Source organism: Peromyscus maniculatus, chromosome 5 (assembly GCF_049852395.1).
Source record: "Peromyscus maniculatus bairdii isolate BWxNUB_F1_BW_parent chromosome 5, HU_Pman_BW_mat_3.1, whole genome shotgun sequence".
Lineage (NCBI taxonomy): Eukaryota > Metazoa > Chordata > Mammalia > Rodentia > Cricetidae > Peromyscus > Peromyscus maniculatus.
The window spans coordinates 110,233,860-110,245,753 of NC_134856.1; the positions used below are offsets into that span (position 1 = coordinate 110,233,860).

At 45.6% G+C, this 11,894-nt stretch overlaps 1 protein-coding gene across 4 annotated transcripts in view; it reads right to left on the bottom strand.

The window, feature by feature from the left end:
* LOC107399584 (uncharacterized) overlaps positions 1–11,513 on the bottom strand; it is a 330,418-nt gene extending 318,905 nt beyond the window's left edge. For all 4 annotated transcript variants that reach the window (XR_013051532.1, XR_013051531.1, XR_001576284.3 and 1 more), the window contains exons 1-2: positions 11,263–11,513; positions 9,444–9,704 (exon numbers count right to left, since the gene is read on the bottom strand). Coding sequence is in view for 1 of the 4 variants with exons in the window: in XM_076573109.1 (XP_076429224.1) it covers positions 9,444–9,704; positions 11,263–11,425 (424 nt within the window). In the remaining 3 variants the exon portion in view is untranslated. The remainder of the gene's footprint in view (positions 1–9,443; positions 9,705–11,262) is intronic.
* Positions 11,514–11,894: the final 381 nt, after the last annotated feature.

Here is an 11,894-nt window from a genome sequence, read left to right on the forward strand (position 1 = left end):
AAGCTGTAACATGACTGGTGATTTGAGTCAGAACGGTCCCCATAGGCTCACAGTTAAGATGGATTAGAAAGATTAGGAGGTGTGGCCTTGTTGGAAGAAGTGTGTCACTGGGGTGGGCTTTGAGGTTTCAGAAGTCCACCACAGGCCTAGTCTGTCTGTCTGTCTGTCTGTCTGTCTGTCTGTCTGTCTGTCTCTCTCTCTCTCTCTCTCTCTCTCTCTCTCTCTCTCTCTCCTCTCTCCCCCTCTCTTTCTGCCTGCAGATCAGGATGCAACTCTCAGCTCCTTCTCCAGCACCATACACCTGCTTGCATGCCACCATGCTTCCCACCATGATGATAACAAATTAACCCTCTGAAACTGTAAGCAAGCACCTGGTTAAATGCATTCTTTTATACAAATTGCCTTGGTCACTGTCTCTTCACAGAAATAGAACAGTGACTAAGACCCAAACTTAGGAAAGAATTTCTTTAAAGTTTCATATAATTACTGTGCCACCCACCAATTCAACACCTAGCTATTTACTCAATAGAAATGAAAGCATCTCTCCATGCAAACACATGGATAAGTGCTCATTGCAGTACTACTGGAGATTGTTAAAAATTGAAAACAACTTGCCAAGCAGTGGTGGCACATGCCTTTAAACCTAGCACTCAAGAGGCTGAGGCAGGTGGATCGCTGTGAGTTCGAGGCCAGCTTGGTCTACAAAGCAAGTTTCAGGACAGCCAAGGCAGTTAGTTATACATAGAAACCCCGTCTCAACCAAACAAACAAACAAACAAAAAATTAGAAACAACTCACATAGCCACCATTGGGTTAACAGATCACAATGGAGTAAGCATGTCCTTATGGTGGAATTGCACTTAGCAGTCAAAAGAAACAGAGTACAGATAAATTCTACCACACGGATGACCTCCTTAGTTCTATGGCAAGTCCCCAAAGTCAAATGACCAGTAGTTGTATGAATCCATTTCTATGAAATGTTCTAGAAATCTGTAGAGACAGAAAGATTAGTAGTTGCCTGGGCCTGGTTATTAGGGACACACATTGCCAATAGATACAGGGGATCTTTAGGTAAAAGGACTTGAAAACAGTGTTGGTGGCAGGTACCCTAATATGTGTTTGTATATGACATCCACGCCAGCAAGTTGGCTCAGCAGGTAACTCCTGTTGCCATCAAGCCTAACAACTGAGTCAGATCCCAAGGACCCACATGGTAGGAGAAAGTACTCCCCAAAGTTGTCTGTTGGCCTCTGCATGAACACACACACACATACACACACATGCACGTATGCATGCACAACACACATGCACATGGTGAGGGGTTGATGTAACTTTAAAAAATACCAATCGATACGTATCATCTGCAATATCTCAGGCAGCCAACGTAATACAAAGCTATCCCGTTAGGATCTCTGGAACAGCCCTACCTACTCGGAATTACTTCAGTGAAAAATCCAAACACATAACAAAATAAAAATAAAATTCTCTCTTATGCAGAGGTCTCTGTATATAAACCAGGCTGCCTTCAAATTTACTCTCTTCCTGCCTCAGCCTCGGAAAGCTGGGATTACATGCACATGCCACCACACCCAGCAAACCCTTGCTTTGTAAGATCTAAATTGGGAGGCTGATTACTTGATTCCAAAAGCTTCCTGACTAATAGAAACCCAAATGCTAAACTCAGAGCATCAGTGGCAGCGGGTGACTCAGACAAACCTCGGTTCAGTGACGAGAAAAGAATAGAATTTTTAGACCATGTATGTGTGGTAGTGTATCTATGTTCTAACAGCATTGTCCATGACGCCATATCATAATCACTCTGCTCAAACTCAATTTCAGCCTGGCATGGTGGCACAGTCCTGTGATCCCAGCACTCAGGAGGCAGAGGCAGGAGGGTCACAAGGTCAAGTCTAGCCTGTGCTACAGTAGACACCACCTGAAACAAGAAAACAGGTCTGGGGAGATGGTTCAGTTGGTAAAGTCCTTGCCTTGTAAGCCTAAGGACCTGAGTTCCACACTCAGAACACCCACCCCCATGAACAGAAATTCACAAGGGGCTGTTGTGATCACAGCAGTGGAAAGAGTCGGGCAAGTCCATGGTGCTGCTCGCCAGACAGCCACGCCTACCTGGGAGTCCAAGGCCAGTGAGAGATTCTGTCTCAAAACAAAACAACACAAGAAGGATGACACCTGGGAACAACATCCCAAGTTTGTTCCCTCGTCTCCACATACACAAGCGCACATGTACCTTCACACACAAACATGTACATACACACACACACACACACACACACACACACACACACACAACCACATCAAAATAAAAATCTCAAATTCGTCTCAGTTTGAACTAGCCCTTGTCACTGTATCGCATGCTGTTCCAAATTGCAACATTGCCTCCAACTTGAAACATTTGCTCCAGGGAGTAAACAGTTGCTGAAAATGGAGACTGGGCGGCCAAAGTGCAACAAAAAGATGTTAGTACTGCCTGCAAGGGGCGGAGGGAGTGCCGGGCTTGCAGCGTCCTCGCCTTGGGCTTTCTGGTAATGCGGCTGCTTTGGAGTTGCCCCTGCTGCTTGTAAGTAACCCCTCACCCATACTCCTGCTAGTAACCCAATTAAAAAAGGCACTGGTTCACCAAACTGGACCTTGGTTCAACTGCTACTTTGGTCTATTGTGGACTGCCTTTCTGGAGTGAACCGACCTAGATGCTGTGTCACCCCTGGAACAATCTGTCACATGGCGTCACTCGCTCTATCTCCTATCCACTTCGTTCTCTGCTCAGCAGGAACCAAGGGGCTCCCAAACCCTCATATCATCCAGGTATCACATCTGTTGTCTCATCTTTCCAAGCTTAAAGTAGTCTCTATTCTTCTGAAAACATGTCCATAAGCCGTGCATGTCCTAAGGTCTGGAGGTGCAGTGAAAGGGTAGTGTTTGCCTTGTATGGATGAAACCATGGAGTACTGCACAGCGTAACACCACAACACAAAAACAAAAGCAAAAGGTTCTAGACCATCAAGAAGGAAGACAGGGTCTCCACAACAACCAAAAGCTACACACCCTTCCCATCTTCCCTGACCACAGTAGTGAGTCGCCCCTCCCCGGCTTTGATTCGTGTGCTGTGTGTACACTGCAGTTCTTCCTACTGTCCCACAAGGCTGGAGCCTGGTTTCATTACGACTGTGTTCTCCTTTGTGAATGACACTGATCTGAAGTTAAACAAGAGCCCTGTCTTATACTTATGCAACTTTGGACAAACTTCTGCTTCTCAGGCTTAATTTCTTCTTTTATAAGGTAAGTCGGGGGCGTTACTGTGCTGTCCCACTGTGGCTACTAAGAGGCTCCACTGAGATAAGAGACATGGAAGTTGGTTGTCTATTTTGAAAGTGTCTCACTGTGTATCCCTGGCTGGCCTAGAATTCACTATATAGACCAAGCTGGCCTTGAACTTCTATCCACCTGTCTGGACATCCTGAATGCTGGGATCAAAAGCCTGCCCCACATCAGGGAGATAGAAGTATTTTATCATTTATAAAATACAAATTTTAGTCAGGATTCACAAGACTGTGTATATATATATATATATATATATATATATATATATATATATATACACACACACAACACATATATCATACACACGCGCTATATATATATACATATATATATAGTGTGTGTGTGTGTGTGTGTGTGTGTGTGTGTGTGTGTGTGTGTGTGTTTAGACCAGAGATCAACTCTTGAGTGTGACTCCTCAGGCATTGTCCATCTTGGGTTTGTGTTGTGTTTTGTTTTGTTTTGTTTTTGAAGACAGGGTTTCTCATTTTCCTGGAACTTACCAAGGAAGCTAGGCTAGCTGGCCAACAAGCCCCAGGGATCGGCCCCTGTCTCTACCTCTGCCAGGATTCCCAAGGCACACTAGCACACCCAATTTGTTTTAGGTGAGACCTTGGTATCACACTCAGGTCCTAGGTATTTTGCCAACTGAGCCATCTCAGCAGTCCCTGAAGGGGTAAAGGCATGTGTGTAACAGGCCAAACCATTGAAAGGAAATGCTCTTCCTCCATCGGCTTCCCTGCTTCTAAATGTGGGCTCGTACAACTCCATGCCTCCACATCTTTGCTGTCCACACTCACTCCTTGATGAACTCAACCACCCATGGCAACAGCACTAATGCCTCCCAACTTATAATAAACCTCCATCTCTAGATGGCTGTCTTGAAAACATGGCTTGTCTCTCAGATAGCTTAGCTGCTTTAAAGGTGTCTATATCTTGGGCTGGGAAGATGGCTCCCTGGGAAAGAGTGCCAGCTATTCAAGTGTGAGAACCTGGGTTTGAATTCCCAGAACCCCTGTAAAAAGCCAGCCACAGCTGTGTGTATGGTTTCCTGGCCACCAATGCAGCTCCAGGTCTCCAGGTGAGAGACCCTGTCTTAAGAGAATAAGGTTGAAGGTGATGATAGAGCAGGGTACAAGGTGTCCTCTTCTGGCCTCTACGCAGGCATGGTGCAAGTGGGCATGCATGCATGCATGCACACACACGGGCACACGCATGAACACACACCTGGATCCTGATGTACTCTAGCTGAGGCGCTGGTCGCCCTTCCTGCATGTTCACCCTCACCTTGGGTAAGGAATTTCTGCCTCCTCTTCGGCTCAGGCTGAAAGTCTTAGAATCCTATGCATCTCCTCTCTTCCTCTATTTCCCATCCACTCTACCAGGAAAACCCTCCCATCTTAGCTCTAACATATACCAAGGATTTGGCTCTTACCCACCCCGACCCTCTAGGCTCCCTCTACCTTACTGTTCTGGCCACCATTTTGGCAGCAGGCTAAGCACAGTAGCTCTTGAGAGTCTCCCTGGTTCCATCTTGCACATCTTAGCTCTGGCCTCAATCCCTCAACCAGGGTCACTCTGTGGCAGCTTCAGTAATGGCAGGTCATATGATATCTGAAACTCTTCAGCGGCATCCTGTCCCCTTGGTACGCACGTACCACTCTGTCCTCCAAGGCCCTTGCTATCTGTCCACATTCCTGTTTCCTCCCAATCCTCATCTCACTACCGTCTCCTGTGTACCCTCCACTCCCACCCCGGCTTTGCCTTGACAAGCCAGGCTCTTGTCCCTGCCTCAGCCTGGATGCCCGCCACCCTGCTAGGAGGAGCTCTTTCCTTTCCTCCCCTCCTATCCTCCCTCAAGGTTAGCTTCCTGATAAGGCCATGCCTGAGCAGCCTGCAGAAAACAGCAGCCTCTCCCCTCTCACTCCCATCTCCCTCCCTGCTTCCTTTTTCTCAATAGTCATTTCTTCCTTTGAATGTATATTTTACCGCTGTCACCAGTAAGAGCTTCAGAAGTACGGGATTTTACCGATGATCTTCATACCTGTTGTCCTGAAAGCTTGTAACGTCACTCGGCACACAGAATGCACCCACAAGATTGGTTGAAACAAGGAATGAGGAGAGGAGAGATGAACAATGTAGGCTTCCTAGATTCATGATATACCTCTAAACATCTGTATCTTTGACAAGAATGGACAGGTGGCTGAGGGTGTGGCTCAGCCCAGCAAGCACCAGGCCCTAGGATTAATTCCCAGTCTAAACAACAATAGGCAGGAATGCCATCTAAGTTCTTAGAGATGGATGGCGTTATAAAAGTCAGCAAATCTGGTACTGAAGAGATGGCTCAGTGGTTAGGAAAGCTTACTGTTCCTACAGAGATTCCAAATCAAGTTCTGAGCACCCACATGGGAGAGGGACTAAACCACCTATAACTCCTCTTCCAAGGGCCCTAGATATCTAACATCCTCTTCTGGTACCCTCAGGCATGCATGACATCAAAGCTCCGGAGTGTGTGTGTGTGCACACACATGCATGCGCACACGCGCACACACACACACACACACACACACACACACACACACACACACGATAAATAAGTAAATGTAATTTTTTTGTTGTTGTTGTTTTTTTGTTTTTTGTTTTTCGAGACAGGGTTTCTCTGTGTAGCTTTGCGCCTTTCCTGGAGCTCACTTGGTAGCCCAGGCTGGCCTCGAACTCACAGAGATCCACCTGGCTCTGCCTCCCAAGTGCTGGGATTAAAGGAGTGCGCCACCACCGCCCGGCGTAAATGTAATTTTTTGAGCAAATAAATAAGCAGAGCTGAGACTCAGGGCCGAGCTCAGGACCCAGCCAATGGCTCAGCTACCAACCTCCCAGACTTTAAAACCAAAGCAAAGCAAACACTTTTCACTACTTGTGAAGTCTTTAAAGTCACCATTTGTAGACAGCACAGGTAAACAGTCAAACCTGCTTCCTATATGAGTTTATTGGGAACCGCCTGGGGGATCGCCGTAAGCTAAGCGGATGCAGTCCTAGCCATGCTAAACACCCAAAGTGTGAAACTCCAACTACTTTAAAGTAAACCTGGTCATCATTTCAATGACCACAATACAGAATAACTTTATGACATTATTCCCAGCTATCAGTGGCTGGTGGGCAACTGACTAAATGAATGTTTATGACAGTTTTGAATATAACATTTTTGGAGATATTTTCCTACTTTAATATTCACATTTCATATTCTGTCCTACCCTAGCTAATATTATTGTTTCTAGGCAACTACCTGCTAATCGAATGCAAATGAGAAGAAGCCATACCTTGGTATTTCTATCCAAAACTTCCTGGAAGATAAAAAGGGGTCTGTAATCTCTCTCCAGGTTAAAAGTCACATGCAGAAGGCACGACACCCTCCTGAGGCACAGATCTAGATGCACAGCTTCATTTTAGAAAGAACCCCTGTTCTACTGAGCCCCATTCCTGCAAACCCTAAGTTTCTATTTAAATAAAGACCATTCAGTAAAAAACGGTAGTCAGATGTGTGTCAGTTCTTGATTTCCAGGTTGATAACCCATGAAGCCGTTACTTTTATATTTTAGCTAATTAGTGAATCAATACTGGGGGAGGGGAGGGGCAGGGTTCAAGACAGTGTTTCTCTGTAGACCAGGCTGGCCTTGAACTCATAGAGATCCACCTGCCTCTGCCGCCCAAGCAGTGGGATTAAGAGCATGCACCACCACTGCCTGTTTGTTTGTTTGTTTGTTTGTTTGTTTTTTTAAGGCAGGGTCTCATGTAAATTGGACTAGCCTCAAACTCAAATTGGTAATAAAAGATGACCTTGAACTTCGGGTCCTCCAGGTGAGTGTTATAGTTACAGCCATGAGTCAACCATAGTTCTAGGCAAGCACTGACTGTGTAAACTGAGTTACATCTTCAGAAACCCCAAATTTTAAAGCAATCTCAAAGACCACTCATCATTAACAGCTTTCAAAGTAGACAATTGGAGTAAACTAGACAGGCAGGATGGCTCATCCAATAAAGGCACTCACTTATCACAAAGCCTGATGACTTGAGTATGATCCCTAGCCAACTACAAGCATTAAGAATCAATCAATGGGCTCCTGCAAGATGTCCTCTGACCGCCACACACACATAGCGGCCCCAACACACAAAATAAATAAATAAATGTAAAAACCAAAGACAGAATCTGAGTAAACAAATTCTAGAAGTCACTGTCATCTCAACTGACAGTCATTCTACCTGGGAATGAAGAGCCACTCATTCTAGGGTGAAGCTTGGCTCCTCAGCAGCAGCCTGGCTCAAAGCAGTGCTTAACCCATGTTTGCTGAAGCAAATTAGTCTGCAATTGATTGGACAACAGAACTGGACAGAATATGCTCTTAAGAGAAAGGCGTACTTAAGCATGTGCACACTTCCTTCCAAATTAATTTTGATTATTTTAGTGAATAGTTCTGTTGGGCATGGTTTGTATTTTGTAAGACAGTTAAGAAAGAAAGTGTGAGGCATTCAAACACCACTAATTCATTGTAGAAGCCAGTAATAGTACCATTAATTCATTAATTCTGAGCCCCATGTTATAAGTTTTTCAGACATATATGCTCTTGAGGTTCTCTTGTGATTTGTAGTGCTAGCAATTGAACCCAGGGTCTTATGCATGAACTCTAGGCAAGAACTCTACAACTGAGGGACATCCCCAGCCCTATATGTATGCTTCTCGTATGCTTCTCACAACACTCCTATGGGACAGGTGTTAGGATGCCTACTTTATAAATGACGGAACTACAGAAAACCAAGAAAATGAAGCAACCTAGGCAAGATGTCACAGAGAGTACATTGCCTGGGCTGGGACTCATTCCAAAGCCTGTGTCTAAACCTTCGAGCCCAACACTGGGTGGCCATTAAACGAAATTCCAATACAGGAACTTCCGACGGGTAATACTCTTCTTGGGAGTGGCACGCTCCTCTCTGTGTCCAGAAAAGTGTTCTGATGGATAAACTTTTGATGAAACAGAGGGACCGCGGACACTTCTGTCTAGCACACTTTGCTGAAGGTCTATTCTGCACTGAAACGCAGGCGTGAGCATGAGGTGCCAACGCCAGCCCTCTCTCGTTTAACAACTCGAAAATAAACTTCACAACCAAAGATCTAAGTTTCAGGAACGACTGAAGCACTCATCAAGACAAAGGACTTCGGAAGTTTGTTTAAACCTTCGTCGTACAGATGATAAAGAGAAGCAGGGGAGGGCTCAGAAGCCTAATTTTACACAAACCCAGAAATCACTCTGTTTCACTCATATTGGGATAAAGTAATTTCCAATGAAATTTTTTGAGCAAATTATGAGTTTCCAGAACAAACCACTGCTTCATCGGGGCAAAGAATGCTATACAAAAGTAACCCTATATGCTACCATTGAGAAGATGAGAATGTTTAGTTGCATGTCCAGAAATGAGCAGAAATGAACTGTAAAGCATTTTAAAAGGAATATAAAATCTTGGTAATCTGCCATGAAGAGCAGACAAAGCATCATGCCCTTTGATTATGGCATGACCAAATCTTCTATTCTAAGAGAAATTGTTGTGCTTTGTCCTGATACCCTGCCATTAGAAATTCGTTTATTTGGGACCACTTGTGGATTTTGTTTACCAAAATGAACTGTAAATATACAAATAATACAAAAATAATAATAATAAAGATGATAGTAATAATGTAATTCAAGCTACGTAAGTTCTGTTAAAATAGAATATCCACTCTGGTATTTAAGGAGAAAATCAGCCACAAATAAAACAAGGACTGTTAGACACATTGGACCCATTACTGACATAAAATATACATAAATCTACATAAATCAACATTCATTATATGTGCAGATATTGACAGACACATTGTAAAAAAATCAATAAACTTTCATCACACACACCCAAATCATCGTCCTACTTGAGAAAAGATCTACAAAACACAGTCCCCAAGAAGGAAACATGAAGTCATAAATTACTTGGTCAGGTAGCCACTCAAAACAAGGAGACAGGTCACCAGGGGCATTAAGTATGAGGCCCAGAATGAAGTGCTTGTGCTTGTCTAGGAAACATACCTTCTATACGTGGAGAATTCCCAGTCATCAAGCTGCAATAATCCACATAAGGAAAGCACTGCCCCAAATCCCAACAATTTAACTGAAGAAACTCCAAAGAAAGAAACTGATAGTATTTTGTCCACGGCTGACTTGCTGGGGTGGTGGCATCTCCATGCCACTGGCTGAGAAGTATATATCCAATAAGAACAATTCGAATGCAGATCAGTAGGTAGTACTCCGGCCAAGCATGACATGACTTGGAAACGCTGGTAATGACACCTATATAATTGGAATTGATTAAGGTTAGTTCGCAGGCCAGTCTATACACTCCCTTCCTAAAAGACTGTCATCATCTTAATCCATTTCAGTCTTTGACGTGAAAATTCAAGGCTCCACAGCTCTGGCACCTTGCAGAATGGTCACTTTCAGAAGTTAAGGCTCTGTTTGGATGCTTCCTGGAGTTATCAACACTGGCTTGGGTTCGGGTGTTTCAGATGTTTTGTTGAGAGTCGCTCCAAGAGCTTGGAGAGCACCTCCAGCAATTGGAAGACAGTGGAGAAGGTGATAAATTACCTTGGTATTTGGACCGATCCCACAGAACATACCTGAAGATGATGGGCCTGGTTTTCTGTTGCAGAATCAAGACAGCGTCATATTTAAAGACATCCGACAGATAAAGCCAACATTTGTCCTTTGGACAAACCCCAAATTAGGTCTCTAAGTTATTTTTTTTATGTTCGCAAAGTGACCGGTAGAGATAAACAACTTTTGGAACGAAGTAGAAAAGCAGCAAAAGAAATTTCATATCAAGTGAAGATGTTGACTTACCAAGCAAGAACCAACCCAGAAGCTTTCGAAGTTAGAGGACTTGGGAAACAAAGTTAGGAAGCCAACCTTCACCCCTAACTGGAGGGAACTGCGCTGCTTCCCCGCAGAGCGGAGACGAAAAGCCGCCGCTCTTTTTGGCGGGTGTGGCCCGATAGAAACAAAAGGTTAAAACACAAAAGGCGGGGCGGAGGGGCTAGGTCAGGGGAGCTCTGCAGGCTCGTGGTCCCCTCTCTATTCAAGCTCACTGAAAGGGCGGGGGAGAGGGGTCTCTACCACGGAAAAGAGGATGGATCCCAAGGATAGCAGGAGGTCATTCTGGGTGGGTCATAAAGCTGAACCAGACCAGGGAGGTGAGGGGAGCGGACTCCTAACTGATGGTCCAGGCCCCATCCACTTCATCTGCGCAACTCTTGACAGTCTGGAACCTGTGGCTTCCACCACCGGACCCTAGCCACCAAGAAAACTTCCAGCATTCCTATCAATTTTCTAGAACCCCCTTACCACCCAAACCCCTTCTGTATTCTATTGTTGCAAGCTTCATGTCTCCAGAGCGCTCGTCAGACAGTGAAGTTTGAAAACGCGTGAGGAAATGACCCCCACCTCTGCATCTCTTCCTTTTTCATGACCAAAGTCCGGGCTCGGGTGCGGGTGAGCCTAATCTAGTTCCCATCCTTATCAGAATGTTTTCCTCAAATCTACACACAACTGGGGGAAAGCGAGGCAGTGCCCGTCTGGATGCCCTTCTCCCCAGCCCCTCACCACTACCCCCCAAAGAAGCACATGAGATGACCGTGTTTCAAATAAAAAAAAATAAAAAAATCTGTACAAGAGCCTTAAAGAACAAAAGAAAGGGAGAACCGGGGAAAGAGATACAATTAAAAAAAAAAAGAAAGAAAAGAAAAGAGAAAGAAACAGTAAAACTTGGCTACTGGATCTGCGACTTTGCCCTCGGAAGGGCTGGGAGCCTGGGGACCTGAAGGGAGCCGGGTAAACAGGACAAGTCACTCACCTTCTCCCCGACTTCGTCGCACTTTGAAGGGACATTGTTTCCATTGTTGCAGCCTGCGAGGCGCTGGGACACTTTTGCGCAGCCTGACAGCGGAGAAAGTCGCGTTGACAAAGTTGTGAGAGGGAGATACCCAGGCGTCCAGGGAGCGGGAGAAGGAGTTCATCAGAGTTCCCCCTTTTGTTCCAAGTCCCAGAGCAGACAAAGAGGCGGAGAGCCGCGGCAGGTTTCTCCCTCTCACCCCTTCCTCCTCTCTCCCTCCCCTCCCTCCCCGCCCCCTCCCTCTCCCCGCATCTCCCGCCCCGCTCCAAGCCTTGGTGCGCAGCTCAGGCGGCTCTGTCCCCAAGCACCAGCAACTCAGTCCGAACCCTCTCTCCTTCTACCTCCCGGAAAACTTTGCCCTGGAGATGCGGGTCCGGGTCCCTTCCCACACACCCTTTGAACACCCAGCCTTCAGTCCACGCTCTCACGCCCGCCCGAGGGAAATCTCCAAACTCATTGTTTCCGGGAGATGCACCTCTTTGTTTGCACTTTCCCTGCCAATCAGGGAGAGGCATCCACTTTGGCAATGAGTTTCTGCCATTTTTCAGCATCCCAAGAGACATAATGTGAGGGATCCAGGTCAACCCTTTAAG